Source organism: Falco cherrug, chromosome 12 (assembly GCF_023634085.1).
Source record: "Falco cherrug isolate bFalChe1 chromosome 12, bFalChe1.pri, whole genome shotgun sequence".
In the NCBI taxonomy this organism is placed as follows: Eukaryota; Metazoa; Chordata; class Aves; order Falconiformes; family Falconidae; genus Falco; species Falco cherrug.
Window position 1 is genome coordinate 29,636,994 of NC_073708.1, and position 20,719 is coordinate 29,657,712.

Consider the following 20,719-nt stretch of genomic DNA (forward strand, 5'->3'; position numbering starts at 1 on the left):
CAGTCATATTTGAGCTCTACTAAGCATGCAAGACTTGCTACCATGCCCACACATACTACAGATCTGACAGCGTCTGATGGGTTTAGTCTGAAATTTCAACATTTGGACAGAGAAGAAAACCATTTCCTGCAGCAGAAGATTAAATTTCTGGTCAGAGCTTCCATGCCATTTGCATCAAGCAGTCAAACTACCTTTCCTACGCAGCAGTAAGTTAAGTACACATAAGGTGAATGTGAAAAGATGACTCGTCAGTCAATTGTATGTGTGTACAGGAAGCTAAACGGGAATACATCATTTGAACTCCCTCTCTTTAAAGTCACACTGTGAGCTGCATTCAAATTTATACTTCCAGCACAAAAATTAATATCCTTAGGCATGGTCTGTGGTCTAGACAAACACTCTATCACCTATTTCAGGCGGACAACCTCTTATTCCAAGTCAAATATTTTTGCAGCCCCTTAACACTTGTTGCAAAGAACTGAACTTCATCGTAAGATTTAAACAGCTGTGTTACAAGAAATTGCCAGAACATTTGATTTTAAATGGTAAAGAAGTAGAAGAATGCCTTTGCATTAACTATACTGTTAAAATCTCACCACCTCTACTCAGGAATAGAGATGCATACATTATTTTAAAAAAAAATCCCACCACTAGAATGTCTCCTTTTGTGAGACACTCTAAAAACGCCTGTCTAGTCTTGATTGCTTACCTGAATTCTCCAAATTTTAGTAAGCTCATCCAAAGATAATTTACTGCCTAGCAGTTCAATAATTCCCTTTATACGATCACAGTATTGTGCTTGGTCTATATTACCTACGAAACAAAGAAAAACAATTAAATTAAAATATTTTAATCAGTATTCAATACGATAAATGCCTAAGAATAAACAAGTTCTTTTAAAAGAAGGGAGAGGAACAAAGCTATCCTCATTTGCAAATTCTTTGTTACAGACAAATCTATCAGTCCAAAGAAAAAGAGCAAGGCTCTTTTTTTTTATTTTCTTTTACTTCATACATCTGTTAGCAGTTCACACCTATAGGACATTACTACTTGGAAACACCCCCCTCCCCTTTTCTCACTTTTCTAGAGGCTAACAATATACAAAGACAAACTGAGAGTAAAAACTCCAGGTACAGCAGAAGATACCTGCACAGATGTCAAATAGAGGATTAGATGATAGTAGCAGAATTTGCAGGGTTTTCCTTACCATTTTTAAGACAACAAAAACTTTGAAATCCTTTGTTCCATCAAAATGTATTGAAAGGGAGAAACGATATTTTAAGATTTAAGACATTCAAAGCACATGCCAGAAGTCTCTGTGAAAGCACTTACCTTCCAGAGCAATTGACAGGACAGAATTTTCTACCAGCCAGTTTAGCAATCTGTCTGTATCTATTGCATTCTTCACTGACTTGGATACAGTGCTGTCTTCTATTAATTTTGTTACCTAGAAATTGCAAAACCTGAGATTCTAACACCGATTCCCACATGCATTATGTATACAAACAATGAAATCTATTCAAAAGGCTTACCCCAAAGCTTAAGTGTGAATCCTGAAATATCCTAAGAACAGGAATTGTTAGAAGGGTTTTTATGTGGTTGGGTTTGGGGGGAGTTTTTTGGCTGTTTTGGGGGATTGTTTTGTTTTATTTGTTTGGTCAGTTTGTTTTGTTTAATAAGCTGTTTAAAGGCAACCAGAAACACTTCCTTGCCATCACTGTCTGGTTTGGTAGATTCTTATTCTCAGTTTGACACAGAAATGCTGGCCTGTGCTACCAGGTATATTTCTGCAGATATACCAGAAGTAGGTTACGTCAGGCTTCTGCTTGTTACACTCAAATCAAGTGTCCTATTTTTTATCCAATACAGAACCAATATAGGCTCCTTACTCTAGGGAGAAAGAGTACATTTCTGCTAAAGCCTTCAAAAGCCGCACTTTCGTAACTTCACCAAGGATACACAGCATTTATGATTAAAACCCAATTTTCCCATTTAAAAAAGAAGGGAAAAGCAAAAAAAGGGACTCTAAAAAACCTTATAATGCCTGCGTACTAAAAAAAAAAAAAAAGCACACATTTTTTAAGGACACTTAAATTGTACAAGTTTTGGAAGGAAGAGATGAACAGCTCTATACTTAAACCACAACTCCCATCAAAAATAAACTGTTTTCTTCTTCTACTTAGATGTAAGATTCTAGCACAAAGAGCCCTAGTCCATAAACTCCAGCTCTTAGGTGCTACTACAGTGTCCATATACAAGCATAATAAGAAATTACAATCACATAGTGTAATGACATGATATAACTGGATCAAGACACCCGTCTAGGATTAAGTCCCATTTGCTCCCTCTCCCCCTACTTTCCTCTCAATGAGAGGAGGAGGGAAAAGGGATAGCCCATAGAACACTCTGAATTAGCAAGGTTATCTCAAAAGTGAATATTCAGCGAATAGCACAGACCACTGCTTGTAATTCTAAGAACTGTAATTTCAGATTGATAAGGTTCAGACTATGTCTAGCTGTTCTTTAACGGGGAGGCCACAGTCCTTGCAGTGGCTACTGATATTACAAACAATTCCTGTCATATTGACTTGTTCTGGTATTTATCACGAACTCAGCTTTTGCTAAGGCAACATCATTTGTAAGGAGATACCACAACATCTTTTTTTAAGGTTGTGGTTTCAATGGCTTATTAACAACCCATCCCACCTACACCCATGCCCATGTGCACGCGCACACACACACACACACACAAAAGGCAAACCTACTTCTTTGAGGGAATTCATTTTTGCACTGAAGTGTGGAGATTTTAACATGCGCAACAGAATGTCCAGCCGTAAGTCATCTACTGCAGTTACCAGATCAGGTTGGAAGCGCATACACAGCAGTTTGATACCAGACAAGAGCTCAGGGATACTGACTAGTCTCTGTTTAAAACAAAACCAAAACATAACAAAAAAACAAAACAAAACAAAAAGGACAAACATAGGCATTGCTATTTTTGCTATTCTGTTTCAGACTTCAATGATTCACAAAGAGTAGGTTTAGTGACCCAATACAGACTCTTTAATCTATGAAATGCAGCACCATGTACATCTGCAAGTATTACCTGTACACTAGAAATTTTAAGACAACAAAATCTTTATTTAAAGTGGACTCTCTGTCTACAGATTTGGTACACTACACTGCTCCTCTGTAGTTATACAACCTATGCAGACTATCCAGTTTACAATTAACAATTTAAGTCTAAGTAAAAAGTCAACACTCAAAGTTATTGGAACTGAATGCCAAATTCAGAGTAATACAGGGAGTAGTCACAAGTTACACATTTTATCAACAATTACCAAATTCTCAGAAGCAAACAGCTAACGCAACAGTCATATGCACACGAGTTACATGAATTTAACAGACTCCAAGACAGTAAGCATCTTCAAGTCTGAGAAGTCAGCATTCAGCATGCTGCAGAAGGGACTGACAAAAACATGTCTGATAGCAACAGCAGCAAAATATTTTACAAAGGGTCATAATACCAGATAGCTACTGAAAAGGGTATTGAAAATAATTGGGTAAATGTATTTTTTTCTATGTCATTCAGTCAGAATTCAGAACAGGCTGCATTTTGGCCACTGGAAATAAAGCTGCTGTTCTAGTCTAGGCTGCCAGCATTTCCAACATACACAGTAAGTTCTTCCTAAATATTAATATGCAAAACATTACCTTGTCTTTCAAGTCCTTCTCTTCTACATTCTGTACATATTTAATCATTTTATGAATGACTGGATCCAGCATGGGCTAAAGAATGTGAGAAAAGGCATGCCAATCATTTTATGTTTCCTGAAACCATTTACATTACTCAGAAGATCTGGCTGCAGTAAAGCCAAATACTTAGTTGAAAATTCACAATTATCTTAGACATAAAGCAACACCTACAACGTACATAAAACTATCTGTCCAGGTATGTCCAGAAAAACAAATAATTAAGAGTAAGAAGCCATTTCAAACCACCATAATACAGATTTGCAAAAACCCAGAAACTGACCTTTCAAAATGCATCAGTTACTACATGCATACACCTCTCTGACTGCCAGTGGCTTCTGAACTACCTCCTCTTCAAATAAATATTTTCAGTCACTTAATTTGATAGTTTGTTAGTGAGTGCAGATGTGAAGCCAGAAGTGCATTTGCATGTACAAATATGTCACAGTGAGTTTTTTCCCCCACAATTTTTCCAGTGTAAACTCCCATGTCTATGTGCTTGATCTCGGCCAGGAAGTTAAACTAAAACCCAAATCCATCCATCAGGCTAAATTCTTTTCCCATATGCTTCACATTGATGAAGCTTACTAATGGCAGTGGCAAAACTTCTCACTCTTGCAGATGCAGATACATGACTACAGATCACTGTGCTTAGAAATTAATCTGAGCCCTCTATCCATCACCCTCAGGATGCTCAAAATGGTTCTTTTACTTTATGCGACGTGTTTTGAAGGTTTTTTGAGTTAGTCACCAGTTTCACACCAACACAGTTGTAAACTAATTTTCAGACCCCTGATAACTCATTACAAAGGCATTTTACCTGTACTACAGAAGAGTTAAGATATTCTGCACAAACTCCAAATGGCTGTACTAATGCAGAGATTGCCTGAAAGAAATACAGCAAGTATTTAGGTGCACATAAGAGATCTTTTCAGAGCTAGTGATCTATACCTTAAAAAGAAAATGAAGGTGAATAATTACTATTTATCTCATACAACAGTTTCCAGTCATTTGCTACAAATTTGTTTTGGTGTGCAAGTCCTTTATAATAACACATGGTTCAGGAAAGAGATTTATTTACTCTACAACATACAGTACGTGTTATATATTTTTGCTTGAAATCAAAAATGCCTTCCCAGTTTTCACTAATCTTGGTCCTCTCATCATTCTGTTCAGTCTTCTCTGATTTTGTTTCAATAACAGAAATAAACAGATGGAAAGAGACACATCACATTTTGGTTGCTTTCTACAGCAATGAGAAGTGTGATTACAAGACTTAAGGTTAAAGCCGTATGACAAATTTATCTCCCAATGCATTAAGTGGGAGAAAGCTTTTGTAAAGGTGTCATATACATGTCAAGATCACTTCAATGCGTGATTTTCAAGTTATATCTATACAAGAAATTAAATGCATAAAGGCATCTGTTTGCCAATAAACAGCTTCAGAATTGGTTTCTTCTCACACTGGATCAGAATTGTGAAATTGAGCGTGCACCACTGCAATCAAAGGCCTAAATTAAGTGATGCTGATCCAGACTTCCTCCCTAAGCAAGAAGTTATAAATCATTAAACGAAGTCCAAGTTTCTATTGCAGGATCAGGATTTAAATCGAGTTTCCTTATTCTTATGTCATGTTCATATATGAACCTTATCTCTTCATAAAACAGCAAATATCAATACTCCAATAAAAGAAGTTGAATTCTCTCCAAATGGTGTTTCACTGAAAGGCTGATTTTATACTGGGGTAAAAGATTCCAAATGACATAGTTTTCTCTTAGCCTCCCTGCTCTTCAAAGCTTGAAAGATTCTGAAGGTTAGGAAGCTAAAAGTTAACAAGTTAGGCTTCATGAAAAAATAGTTTAGCACTGTTGAACCAGTTAGTTTTTAGACACAGCTCTTGAGAAGTTGCTTAGGATTAGACAGTGTCTGTCTTCCTAAGGATTTTTTTCTTAAACGATGACTTCATAATAAATGACAGAAGTCAATTCACATGCAGCTAAATGCAGCTACAGCTGAAGTAAACAGAAAGCCAGGGACATACCGGTGAATATACAGTGAAACTAGATTGACTGATGTCTAACTGGAAGGCTGATTTGTTAGCCAGAAAGGTACACTAACCCTTCCTCTTTTCTGTGATGTCTCAGAAGCTCTTTAGTCGGGATTCTTATGCTCAAACTCATTTGACATCCAGTCTGACAGTACTTCCCCCGGGCTCTGTGGGAGTGTTGCTCCGGTACCAAAGGCAAGGTAAGAGCACTGCCAAAAGGGATGCTACTGGTTCTATATGAAGCATGTTACGGAAAGGGAGAAGTCTCGTTACAAAACGTGAACTTACCCCAAGTTCAATATCTTCTGAGTTGAGTTTGGACTGAATTGCTGAAAATCCACCCAATTCTGCAAACTGAAATAAAATACTCAGTATTATAATCTGTGAACTACAGTATTTTATGTTTTCAGTAAGCTACTGGAGAAAATACTCCATGGACAGTTCCTGGGATGCCAACAAGTATCCTTTACCGTGGAATATGACATTCCACATAAGCTTTAGATTTTCACAGGAATTCAGGGGCACACTGGGGAATGCAATGCAATTATATCTGGTACTAGTTTAAACATCAAGCTAGAAACTACCTTGGGTAAAAATGGATATAGGGAATAAAGTCAGACCACATATAGCAACAGATCCCTTGTGTGGCACATCAGACTGGGAAACAGCACCGCAACCTAGGCTGAGCTCTCAACTTCCTCTAGTCTTAGCTATCACGTTAGAATAAAGGTGTTCAAGGAAGAAGGCAGCAACTCAACAAGGTGTATTTAGCCAAGCCCCTTCCCTGTATGTAGGATTAAAACATTAAGCTATTCTTTTCGGTGGTTGTCAGAAAACTGAAGAGTGGAAAAACAAGTTGGGGGGTGGAGGGAAGAAGAAATTATCTCTAAAGATCAATGAATTCAAGGGACAAATAACAATTTTGCTTGGTTTACATTTACCTACCCTGTTTACCAGATCCACCAGCCACCCATGAGGTTCCTTGAACAATTAAAACATTAACAAATTAGTAGCAGCAACATCAACGTTAAACAGCTGTCTTCTGAAACAGATTTGGACAGACACATTCAGCCCATTAACCCACACCTCAAATGCATGCGCTAATATTTCAAAGAAAACAGCCATGTGTTTGTAACAGCTCCTTTACTAAGCATGTAGCTGGAGCTCTGGTTGGTTCTCATTAGCATCATCCTTTTTTGGACTCTGCTTGACATCACTGACCATGTGCTGTGGCAACAGTATGCACTGTGGCTGCTGACTCACAAGCAACTATATTTATAGCACATTAGCTGCGCGGAACATTACTAAAGAACATTTCACAAAGCAGCAGATACAGAATTTTCTTTCTATGACCACTAAGTTGTGTCCTGAAGGACAAATCAACTCAACCAATGCTTTTTCAGACCCACCCATCTGGAGCAACTGCAACAAGACAGTGCAAACCTCAAAAACTGCCTCCTTGCCTGTGTGTCTGACTTGAAGATATCCTTATCCTTGGCTGTCAAAAAAGCATAAATTCTCTGCTAGAACTGTACTGAGTTACCCTGGTCATTTCACACTCAACAGCCAAACAACTGTCAGTTTTTAGATACAACAGATCTACCATTCTGATTGTTGTGATACTTTAGACATGGAAGTACACCACTTTCTAATTCCAGCCTCTAATAGAGAACTGGGACAATTTGAGAGGACAAATCTATTTCTACAGACCAACATATATTAAAGATCTATTTGCTGTAATTCTTGGCGACACATTTACCTTTCTTCTGTTCTAAATACCTACTAATCATACAATCTTTTCTGAAACAAACACATCTACCCTAAAAAGAGGTTTTAGGGTACAGCCACGCTCACCTTCTGAAAAGTGGAGATGGGTGAGACAGCATGCATGTTTCCCTCCCCGAAGACTTCTGCCCAGTTTCTCTGGCATACCTTCATTCGATTCTTGAAATGATATTCGTTGTCGGGGTTAAATGCCTTGAAAGAAAAGCCCATAGCAATGAACAGCATGGCTAATGCCAGTCTCAGAACTTGGTATTATTTGATTTTTTCAGTTGAGCATTCTCCTGGTTGACAGTTAAAAGATCTAGCAAAAAATAAAGTTCAACAGAAGACTCCTGCCTCTCAGTTCTCACTGTATAAAGCATTCTGAAGCTTCCATTCTGTATAGACAATACCCAATACCCATGTAATCCAGAAAAGGGGGAGATGAACTCAAAGTAGCAGTTTTAAAAAATAAACTGTGAAGTGACAGCACATGTAATTATTTTTTTTTTAAAGTGTTAGTTTTCAGAAGTTTTGAACATCACTCACCCCTTTATGATTTGCACACTGGATGTTAACAAACTGCAGCAACAATGGCTGCAGATTTTAACACAATACACTAGAACTTAAATAGAAAAAGCATCAGCAGCCTAAATAGGAAATGCCAAATACCCAAATATTAGAAACTGCATCGTAAAGTCAAATACCATTGTAAGTACACTGAGCAGGCCCACAGGAATAGGATCTTGTTTTACTCTTTCTGCAACCAGGTCCACTAGCAACATAAGCATGTTGTATATTCCTTCATGGATTTCAGTTCCCCATTTGTGAACAGCACTGGATGTCAACAGCTAAAAAAAAAAATAAAATAATAAAAAGTAGTATTTTGACGTTTAAGCACGATCACAAAACATGAGAAATTTATCAACCCCTGAGACTGTTTTCAGAGCAAATGTTTCCTTAGAGTGTACTAATCACTGTCTGGCATGTTTACCAGATGCTCTCCCTGCACTAAAGGCTTAAGAACTAATTAAATTTGTAATTTCACTGAAGAACACCTTACATTTTATTTTCTGTTATAAGCCGTGATTTATCAAAGCAAACTGTTTTCCATTCCCATGCACTAGTAAAGACTGTAACCTTTGCAAAGAACAACTAATATGAAACTAATTTGTTTGCAGATTGAACACACAGGTACTAAATCTTCAAGTAGGTGTATCACAAAGCTGCATTGATTCAGCTGTAATAACCATTTACCAATTCACACTTTTCAAGCCATTTCTACTGGAAAACAAAAAACATGTGCTGTGAAGAGAGAGGTATTTAATGCTGCTTTCCCACCTACATGTGGGACATGTGGAAACATTTAAAGAACCTTTATCTTTAAATCTAGTCTGTTGTAGTTTATAAAGGACATTAATCTTCCATCTGCAAATTTAATTTAATTTCTGCTAGCTGTGTCTGAACATCAGCAGTTAAAAAGCTTAATACTTTAAATAAAATTAAGTTTTGTACTGTAGAGTTTCTTGCAAATATTTCAGCAAGTTGTAAATTCAGAACATTCTAAAATTTAGATTTCTACAGATTATCCTTCTGGAGGAGCAATCTACACTATTTAACATGCAAAAAATATCAAGTGCTTTAAAAGCACTGTATGTACTTTAACAGCTAAATGGAAAAAGAATTTTTTCCTTAAGTTTCTATATTCCTTAAATATACTTACAATCTCACTATTTTAAGATTAGGACTGAGTAACTTTTTAAAAGGTGTATATATGTCATTATTCATATCATTTAAACCCTGAGCAAGAAATTCAGGCAGTTTTCAAAATGGAATAGCGGGAAATAAATTGGTTTTAGGGAGCTCTGTAGAAAAAACTCACAACAACCCAGAGAAGGACAGCCAAAGGCACATTGGGCATTAAACACTGAGGGGAAATACAAATTCTAAACAGATAGTGAAAAGAGGTAAGAAAGAATTTAACAGCCTTCCAAAGAAGCAGCAGCAAAAAAAATAGTTAAAAGAAATCTGATTTTGAACTTGCTAATGGCTGTATCCAAGGGTCTTTAAACCTGTCTTTAGGCTTCACTAATTACTACAGAGCTCTTAATTTAAAGTGGGTACAAAAAAAAAAGAATACAAAAGCTGCATGCCAGAATTGGCCAGAGTTGCAGAGCTGGGCCTTTGTATGATTTTAATCTCAGTCTATGTATGATATTAATCTAGAAAAATAACTTGAGTATGATTTTAATCTATTAATACACTCACTAGTTACCATAGTTTCTGAAGTCTGGATTACAAGACACTATTTTCACCGTGAACACCACAAAGGAACACTGAATTGGCCTACTGCATGTACTTACCTTTTTAAATGCTTCAGGCATGCATCTGTCCATAAATCTTTTGCAGTTCTCATCAGAATCAGAAAGACCTTTAGAGAAAGGAGAGTAATTTTTTTTAGAAAAGTATTTTTTAAAAAATATTTTCAAAGATTACCTCAGGGAGCTCTTTGCAAGTTTTTGGGAACACCAATCAAAACCAGCAGTAATAAAGTGCTACTGTTTATTTGTAAATAGCATGCTTTTTCAGGCACAAAATGTGAGTCAAGAGAACCTGCCTTCTAGAATTAAGAAGTTTCCCAATGTTCCACCTTATACAACTTATTCAAGCATTATTAGCACTGTAAGCATTTCTCCCTTCAAAGTTTACTACTCATACCAACTTCAGATCATTGCTAATGCTTCACAGCCTCCACCCAAAACCAAATCCAAGTACAGCTTTTTAACACAGGTTAGAAACAAAGGAGCAACCCAGAACAACCTAACAACTTCCATTTTTTCCAACAGATTATAATATCCCTTTAGTCTGCCATCAGGCATGATGGAAAAGCTGTCTTGCATTCATTATATACCAGTTGTTGGGCACGATGCCTCCATAACACTATTAACCCCAGCCAAATACTGAATACAGAAAAGTCAAATTCAGGTCTAATGCAGTATAAGCATTTCACTGGGGAAAAACAACCAGTTATACAAGCATGCTACAGCATGGATTTAGATGACAGCTTGTTTTTACTAATGGAAAATAACGAGCACAATGAGAAAAACTGTCAGTAATTCAGCTCTGAAAAACCGTAATTCCTACAATCAGTAGAACATAAAGAAACATGTGCTCCACTTTTTTAAAAAGCTTAAGTAAACAAATTACTTTAGAGGAAAAAAAAAAGATACCAACATTCTTTTTAGAGCATTGGGCAGAATATTCAATGTTAAACCACTTTCACAGAGATGTGATCATTCTGCATGGTGCTAAGTAAACAACTGCAAGATTCATATGAAAGAGAATAACCGCCCATCATAATGTCTATGAAATCCTTTGAACAGATAATCCTTGTACTTCTAGAAACAGAACTTACCTAGTCTTGCTAGGTAGGTGGATGCAATTAGGCACTTGCCTAGAGATTCTTCCCGCTTATAGGGTATGGACCAGTGATCTGTTAAAACTCTGCTCTCCAGTTCATACAAGTTAGTTGTTGGAAACTCAATACCTTCACCAGAGCAATTTCCATTTTCATCATTTTTCTGTGAATAAAAAGGAAGTTCAAGCAAAACAATTTTTATCTCTATCCTAGACACTTTAAAAGATTTAGTACCTTCAGAAAAAGCAGCTGTGCTTGTAACAAGCATGTCAAATTCTCAACAACCCTGAGGCTGCTTGTGTTTTTCAAAGCAGAACTTAGTATTTCCATTTCAATTGAAGGGATTACATACCTTTATGTATTTCATGTAGGTGATAACTACCATGTTTACATAACTAATTGCTAACTAATTGCCTATCTAAGTGGCAAATCTTGTTCCTTAGCATGTCAGATCCTACAGCCAAGTGATAAGCACTTCCAGCCCCTGTGAGACTGTAGGGTACAAAACTCGATCTTCATAAAACTGCATATTAATCCTCTGTTCAACAACTGCTGTAGAATTTATTCTAAGGGGGGGCAATTTCATCATCCTCTCACCTTATCACGTTAAGAAACACAAGACACTAATTCAGTACCTCAGGATTATTTTGTTTTTACTAGCTAATTATCTATAAAGAAAAATATCTCTCTCAAATATAGTTGCCCAACAAGAAACTACAATCATCCTTCTCTTGAAGTCAAAATGAGTTACTGGAAAATATTCTGGAAGGCAAACAGGGAAAAAGCTAGCACATGTCTGCAGCTAAGCTTTCAAGGCTTCCTTGCTAGTGCCACTAGCTATTTCTGTGTACAGGCAGAACACAGAATTAGTCCCACGTTCCTTGCCAAGTGCCATATGAGGTAACTGCCTCAGCAGTACCAAATGAAAGAGTAAACAAGTGATCCATTTGTTTTCTTTTGTTTATTTTTTAACCTCACATAGACACCAGCTACCCAATGTGTCAACGAGTTCACATGGACTAACTTTCCCTGCCTTCACATGAGCAGACAACTCAAGCAGGGGAAAGGGCAGTGTTGGGATCAGGCCAGGCAGCAACCAGGACCAACTGTCAGAGGCAAACACAAGTGCAGTGATGGTAACAAGGTCCCTCTGAGAGAGAAGACAGAGACATGTAGGGAGGAAGGGCAAGTAGGAAACACGTACAAGAGTGTGTGTGTGGGGGAAACCAAACCAGGGTCAGGAACAGAAAAGGAACAAACAGAAAGGAATAAACCAAAAGAAAGACCTGAACTCAGGAGGGTATGGTATACAAAGAATGAAATAAACGCATGCAGACAAGTGTGCTTCCAGCTCTCTCACTACACTTGCTATTTGCAGGATTAGACCTGTTTATTAAAAAATAAATATGTCATATTCACTTCCATAATGGCTCAAAAATATTAAGCCAAGGAAACAGCAATTGTACAGAGCGTACCCTTTAAAGTTCAATGGTGCAGGTGAAAATAGCAAACAGTGGCTGGACTTACTAAATGTTCTGGAAAGCAGCAGTAAAGTTTATAGGAATGGAACACAAAATCGTGCTCAGAAAAAAACCAAACATGTCAGTGTTTGGGAAGTAAGGTGCTACCTTTCCCCAAACCTCCACCACACATTCAGTCCTAAGTCTGCCATTATGGGAAGTTGTACTTTAACTGACCTGAATATCAACTTCTGAAACTGTTGTCATTTGATCCAGTACTGTGCATGGAAGTCTAATGTAATTAGCAAACCATGCCCTGTTTAAATACTTCAAGTTTTGGAGAAGATATGCCTAAAGGTTTAAATGAAAAGACACCGAAAGCAAAAGTTTTCTAGGAAATATCCTGTTGTACTAAGTAAACAAACAACAGTTAGGTTCACAACTTTTGTAAAGCACACCCATCCAGAACACAAAACCACTTCCTGTGGAAAATAAGTGTGCAGTTACAAAGAAAACCCTTACAGCAAGAGTACAGGATACAGTGATTAGTCTAATAAAGGTAGGAGTACAATATAAACACCCAACTGCTACCTGTTCAGCAATTTCAGTTCAGCCCAGACTTGTAGCAAAGGAAAGCAACATTGCAACAGATGATTACAGTAACTGAGCTACCCTCGCTCCATTCCTTGGAGGAAACTGTCCGTGTTCAATAAAAGTAGTGTTAGCAACGGAGAGTTTCAAGAGGTGCCGTCTAATAGCAGCGCAGACCTTAAACTGCTGCTGAAAAGCTCCACTTGTTCTGCTTCCCCATCTGCATCTAAGCAACGCTGCTCTTTATTTACTTCTTTTGACACAAGCGATTGCCAGTATCTGTAACACAGAAATTCGTAAGGGAAGAGTGAAGTAACATATGTTCTTCACTGTACATTTAGCTTCCACAAATAAGGCATTATATTAAATTGCACTAAGGACACGTCTGGCCTGTTGCTGGATGGCATCTACCAACAATGTAGTGAAAAGATTTTTTAAAAAATTATTTTTTTCGTTACACAAGAAATAACAATGGGTGCAGTACTGGGAATACTGCCTTAGTAACAATGGGAACTGTTTGCACTGAAGGAGCGTATCTTTGGTACATAGCACTAGAGACAGCAAGTCTTCTTGCTCGTCAGTTTTCTGCTACTGAAACCCTGCCCAGAAAGTACCAAATTAAATTATTTATTAATTTTAGAACTATCACAGCTACGGTGAAGCCTGCAACAGTCTCAAATAAATGCCCAGGTAGTTTAAAACTCAAATTCCCCTTCAAACATTTACTAAATTTAATACCCTGCATTTCTTGGAGATTACTGCTATGCTCAGTTTGTATTACTGCAGAATGAGTCTTGTTTCTTAGAATATACCTAGTATGAGTAACAGTCTCTTTAAAGACTTATTGCTGCTCTTTTATAATTAGTGTCCTTCTGTGCAAGAAAAAGCCCAAACTGCCCACCATCCAATTTTTAAATTGATTTGTTTATTGCTCTTTAAAGCGAGGGGTTTATTAACAGCAGCTAGCAGCTGTAGCAAGGTGCAATGTCAGCTCAGCTCTTGCACAATTTTGCATTGGCTCACTAACCCACACGGGCTGCAGAACTTACTTGCTCTGTTGACATTTGTAAATGCAGCACAGTTCTGAACAGACAGCCACGATTAACACTTCCTAACTGAGGAGCTAGGAATTGTCACTACCCACTCTACTGACATGGGTCCACAGGTGAAACCAAGCTTTTGCAGAAAGAGTATGCTATGCATGAAAGTAAATAGTACACAGGGCCATGTCAGCCTCCCAGAAAAGTGGTTTTCTGGGTCTCTGGGGAATTACATGTTAGGTGGTTTGTTGTGGGTTTTTTTGTTTGTTTGGGGGTTTCTGTTTCTTTTGTGTTTTGTTTTGGTTGGTTTTTTTTTTTTAATTTTATTAAATATACAGAGAAACCACCTCCTTCCCCTCAAATAGATGACTTAAGAATGCTGTCTGCCAGTTGATGATGACCTACATCAGGACTATGCAATTCTGGATGAAAAGACTTAATACTGGACTGGCACCTGACATGTTAGGGATTTGTAGGGATATTCTCCAATAATAGAATAGTAAAAAGCAAAAAAACCACTATTCCTGGTGGCCAACTGGTCATCCAAAGATAAACTGCCTAGAAGTCTGTACGAATCGACCATTTTCTGAGATAGGAAATCATGGTGCACATCACACATCCTGCGACTATTCTCCCTTCTGCAGCTGACAGACCTTTAACATAATTTTGCATGCCCTCTGATGTATCTCTTATTACACAAAAGCCCTAAATATCCCCCCATTCGAACAGTATTGACTCTTGGCTTATTTTCAAAGTAAGAAAATGCAGTTATGTCTAAACATACACACACAGGCTCCCAAAAGAAATAGCCTCACATGAACCGTCTCAAGCACTGACTCAAGATTCTCACTCCAGGGACCTGGCACCTCCCAGAGCTGTTTGCAAGGCTGAATAAACAAAAATTGTTTAATATCTGATCAATAAAGCATTTTTGAATCTGTAGTGTAAAACCTTCCACGTAAAACTAACACAAAACAAAGATGAGCCCTCACACAAAAAGTAAAATATGAATTAACTTTAATTGCGAAAAGGTCATAGTTCAAAGCTTCAAAATGTATTCCTGCAGTGTTCAGCTGATTAACTCATCAAACACTGTTTAACTAAAGCTGCTGACATTTACCACACCAGTCTGGTCACTTCACATAAAATAACTAGGAGTTTAAGAAAGTGTTTTGATGCTAATTGGCAGTCTTAGTAATGAAATTACAGTCAAATTATGATTTAAATTTGTTAATATGATTTTGATAGAAGGCTACTAACAGAATTTATTATCACCAGAGCTAAATCACATTATGTGCTCTTGAATCTAGTATAACTTATGAAACAGAACCCCCAAAGTCATGTTTCTTTAAACAAGCAATAGGATCACACTTTCTAAGACACCAGCAGACCAGCTGCCTTGACCTCATCCTAATAAATAATTTTCACAAAATGACCAGCATTTATAGTCAAGAAAACAGATTTCTGATGCTTCACTGTATTGTTAAAAAAAAGAAGAAACCGTATTTTATTACTATGCACCTGTAAACTGGACCAAACATAATTGCTCTGCAAAGCAATAATGAAAAAATAATGCTTAAAGCCAGAATTAGAAGCTAAGAGTTCTAGGTCCACCTTTCAGTTTTTATCACAGATATACTGAGCAATAACAAGGAAATCAATTTTTCAATGCTTCAGCTTCCCCAGCTGTAACGTGACAACAGTAATACTTCCCTCTGTCACAGCACGCTGATGCAGACACTAGCAAATGGTGCAAAGTACTGCAAGATGCTCAGGTGGAGGCAAGGTAAGAGAAATACATCACATACCCATAAAAACAGACAGAGCCCTTCTCTGCTCTCTCATCTATTATGTCCATCAATCTGCGGGAGAAGCTATGAATCCTGAAGTCATGACTTGACAGTCTGTCCACCTGCCAGACTACAGATTAAAGCATCTTTTACTTGCATGCCTGGATGTCAATTCTTTTTTTCTTTTAATTAAATCCTAAAAGGAGGCTATTCTGTTACCTAGAACACACTCACAGGGGTAAGAATTAAAAAGCTTTCAAATAAATCAAAACTACCACCTTGCACTTACGCTTGAACACACCAAGCATGCCACTGAATGTTTTTAAAAAATATTGTTATATTTTCCATACCTGTAACCTACTTGCTTTTTATAAACTGGTACTCCATGAGCTTAAAGAATTTCTTTAAACTCACGTTATGTGGCAGGTGTGGCCAAAATTGAGAAGTATTTCCCAGTTGCCTTTTCTTGCCATCAGATCAAACTCTTTTAACCCACATGACTAGGAGCAAGCTTGGTATCCTGTTACGAATATGACAATATTAGTAAGCCTCAGAAAATAGTGTCATACATAGAATTTCCACGTTTCTTATTTAGCAATAAGAAAACCCACTGTGATTTCCCAAACATTTTACTGACAATCAGACATTTATTTGCAAAGTATAGTAACAGTTTTTAACTGTTTGAAGTCCTAAACAGATACAGCACTGTCCTCTTGCATTTTCATCCCCAGGAAAAAAACTCTGCATGCAAAACTTCTGAATATAGCTAGAAGTGCTTTTTGTTATTTACATTCCACTAAGGGAGACACATAGATTTTTTTGTTTGATTCTTTTTACATAGAAATTAAGGTATTTAGATCAAATTTTTACTATGCACTGCTTTACAGAAGTACATGTGGCCTTGCAATAAGAAAAAATATTAGTATTTCATCATGATAATAAGGACTGAGACCAGTCTATCACTACAGGAAAATAAATCTTATGTTACAGACTCCACCTAACTGAAGCCGATTTGGACTCACCTCACCACGAAGATATCCTAAGAAAACTCATATTTATCTGGTGAATGTTCTCTCAAAGTTTTGGACACTGATCTTAACTGAGAGGAGTACAAGTGCACTACAATGAATGCATGGTAGTAGTTGTAAGGGATTACAACAATTCAACTACAAACCCTTGTGGCTCCCTGCCACTCCACCTCTCACAACCAAGAACTGTGTAAGACTGGGCCTAAGAACACAACAGGAATTTTAAAAATAAAAATACATTCAGTAAAGCTAGACATTAACCAGGATTAAAAACATTGCTTATACTGGTCTCCCTGATAATGGTGCAATGTTACTAAGCAATATTCCCCAATGTACTTGGCTAGTTGCTCAGAGGTAAACACAGTACTAAGCACTACAACAAAACAAAATAATCAAGGCTCTGGGGGAAAAAAAAAAAAATCACATTTGAATGAAAAGATCAATTTAACCTAAAATAAAAGGAGTATATGCTCTTTTATATTACTGTTACCATAGTATTCAGCAAAATCTGCAGCAGACAGATTTGTTACAACCACTTTTGGCAATGTATCTTTGATAACTAGTTGTAGGCGAGGGAAAGGTCATGGAAAGCACTGTTAAGAATGCCATTCATAAGGAACCAAGGAAAACACACACTTATCTTGCATGTGTTTTCAGTATTGTCTGTGGATATACTTAAAAAACTTACTCTGTTAGTGTAACTACAAAAGCCAGAGTTGATACCGAAATTCCTCCCAACCCTTGAGTTTTCATAAGCACAAAACCCCATGCTTATTTCCAAATAACTCAAAATAACTTTGTGCGGTATCAGATAAACATTGTGCTTTAATACAATAAAACAATGAATCACAAATGTTTATTATTTCAGTACTTAATTTTAGGTCAATACTTCTATCTCCCTGTGCCAAAACATCAGGCATTAATAGAGAAGTGATGCAGAAACACTAAAGTATTTAACATTTTAGTGACCAAAGGTCAGGCTCTGGAAGGGAGAATTAATTCAGTAACACTGCTAAACGCTCATCTATACTTCTGTTCTATGGATGCATACTGATGTATAGCGAGACAGAAACTAGAACTGACAAAGCAGCTGACAAAAAGTTTGACATCAAGTTCTACAATGTATAATTACAAAACTGTTATTAACTCATATGAAAAGTCTTTAAATGCCCCACTGGGCATCAGAACAAGAGAAGCCAGAACTGGTGTAAAGCAGTGAGGAGGAAGATCAAGCCGCAAGAAACACACTGGCTTTTTTTAATTAATTTTAATTTGGCCCGTGAAGCATAACTGAAACATACATACCAAAGACTATTCCTATGGCAGCACAAATACATGGGTGGGGTTTTTTTTCCCAAAATAAGAGCTTACAAAAGAAACAGGCACTTCCTCTCTATCTTTGCCCTTCTCATACAAAGAGCTACTGTTCCTTAATCCAAAAGCAATCCAAATGATTTGCTGGAATTAACTTCTAACACTGGCTAATTTGTTTTTATTCTCATTCTTCCTCAGTATTTCACTTCCTTATTAAACAGCTGCCACAGAATAGCACTGTAAACTGGGAAGATGACCAGAAAATGCCTCTAGAGAACATTATACCAAAGACACTTCCTGCCCAGCTGAGAAGTTGGCTATACAGAGTTGTGTCCTACCTCCACTGACCCCAAAGGCATCACCTTCACTGGTGAAACAGGAATTATAAAGTGCTTGTCTCAATCCAAAGCTTACTCTAACAATTACATGGCAATGAGTTCATAAGTTATTTGAAACAAAGCTTACATTTAAAATTAACCAACTGCACCTCTCAGTATTGCCCCTATTTTCTTTAGCTTCATGTAGCATCTCTGTTAGTCTGTGTTATATCAAGAATGAAAACCAGGGTATTTCCTTTCAAAATCCAAGAAATCATTAACTTAACTAGAATCTAAAAAGAGGTGCTACACCAGGGGCACTAATTTTGGAAAACAGCGATGCTGAAAACCAGGAGTGCTAAAATACTAATTCCACTTGACATTCTGATGGCATCCAGCCAGGGACTCAATGCCAGAATCCACCACAGAGCTTTATTTGATTGCTTAATTGTTTTACAAGGCCAATTCCTAGACAAGCCACACTGTAAAACTTCCACATGAGAATGCCAGAAATACTCACTTTTGCAAAGCTCAACACTACTTACAAGACAGGAGATTGACTTTAAATTTATAAAATTACAGCATGAAATCCATCTCATTTGCTTGAAGGCTAAATACCAGTTTTGTCTTTAAATAAATACAGCTCCTTCCATTCAAGGATCAAAAAACTTCACAAGCTAAAACAGAGGTTAAGTTACACACCCACCATGACGAATCGCATCTGTGGTAGAACTGCTTTCAGTACTGAGCGCTAATAATGTGGAGAGATAGGGCTTTGAACACAATAGTTCTGCAGCATGACTAGTGAGAATGTTCCTGGCACTGTTACTACAGTTGCTGTCCTGTTTCTTTTGCAAAACCTCCTTCTCTGAAATCAAACACCACCTCAAAAGCAACCCTGGACAAGTTTTATTATAAACCTTCTCTACTAAAATGTGGCGTATATGAGCTTTTGATCCAGTTCAACTTAAAAAAAAAAAAAAAAAAGAAGTCAAAAGAGCACATGCCAAAGGAGACAGGAATAGCCAGAAGGTAATATAATCTGTTCATCACAATTTACCCAAAGGGTCATAGTAATGACTCTCAGAAGCTGTTTAAAAACAAATCAAAATTATTTAAGTAAAGGTTATACAAACCATTGTTACATGTTCCATACTTTTAGTGTAAGTGGGTTCCTATCCCTTACCACAATTTTAAGTTCTCTGCTCACAACCCCCGCATTAATTTTAGCCTGCTCATCTCCATCCTATTACTCCCCAACTGGTGAAAGTCAGCACTTGTGGCACTCATGGCAATTCATGGACACACTGACAGACATTGTCATCACATTCATTTATAGTCTTATCTTAAATTATAAAGATTTAGTGGCAGTTCATCAGCTTATCTGTCAGTCATATGAAAAGATGAGTATACTATCTTTCCACTCCCACCACTCAGCAAAGAATCACACCGTAGAAGTCTGTATGTTGCCTAAGGAATAAACACAGATTCTTGCCAAAATGCACTTACCAGATTTACTTCAGCCAACAGACATAAACAGCAGTTATGTCAAACAGGCAAAGTTACCTTTTGCAAAAGCAGGTGATCTCAGCCTGTCAAAGTGGTTTGGTACTACACAGGGTAGAACTTGAAACCAGCTGTGAACCTAAAACTGAACTTCTTGATATTTCAGGAAGGCTGCACAAACGAATGTTAAGCCCCCTTTGTACTTTCAAGTTTGCCTGCCCTTTTTCTTTTAATGAGTTAAGCATGGTCATGCTAACAGTATCAACTCCACAAGTGCACCACAGCTATTAACTTAAAATTGAATCAGCTGCACACTCTTTGGAAGACATTAGCCTGCTGGAACCGAAGTTTTAGCCCTTGTGAAAATGAATTTATGTACAGCTTCATCTCAGGTCTCACACAGAAAGCACAGGGCACATGTCAGGTGAGCTCATAGCAGCTGTCTTGCTGCTGGGCCAATTATTCCAAATTCAGGCTTCTGTAATGCCTCCAGGCACCCCTGAAGATGAGCAGTCTGGACCACTGAAAGAGGACTCACGCTGGTTTTGCCACCTTATCTAAAGAAAACACATCTTTACTAGTATGCTATATATCTAGTTGCTGTGTTATTCTCAAAGAAAACCAACAGACAAGTCTTTCTTTGATCAACACCCTTACTGAACAGAACAGATTCTAACATTATGTAATAGAA

The 20,719-nt window shown here is 37.4% G+C and overlaps 1 protein-coding gene across 1 annotated transcript in view; it reads right to left on the bottom strand.

The window, feature by feature from the left end:
- USP24 (ubiquitin specific peptidase 24) overlaps positions 1 to 20,719 on the bottom strand; it is a 65,872-nt gene that overhangs the window by 42,160 nt on the left and 2,993 nt on the right. The window contains exons 2-12 of the mRNA XM_055724369.1: positions 10,980 to 11,145; positions 9,928 to 9,995; positions 8,272 to 8,415; positions 7,655 to 7,777; positions 6,746 to 6,781; positions 6,089 to 6,154; positions 4,574 to 4,639; positions 3,715 to 3,789; positions 2,766 to 2,924; positions 1,333 to 1,447; positions 710 to 813 (exon numbers count right to left, since the gene is read on the bottom strand). Of these exons, the coding sequence (XP_055580344.1) occupies positions 710 to 813; positions 1,333 to 1,447; positions 2,766 to 2,924; positions 3,715 to 3,789; positions 4,574 to 4,639; positions 6,089 to 6,154; positions 6,746 to 6,781; positions 7,655 to 7,777; positions 8,272 to 8,415; positions 9,928 to 9,995; positions 10,980 to 11,145 (1,122 nt within the window). The remainder of the gene's footprint in view (positions 1 to 709; positions 814 to 1,332; positions 1,448 to 2,765; positions 2,925 to 3,714; positions 3,790 to 4,573; positions 4,640 to 6,088; positions 6,155 to 6,745; positions 6,782 to 7,654; positions 7,778 to 8,271; positions 8,416 to 9,927; positions 9,996 to 10,979; positions 11,146 to 20,719) is intronic.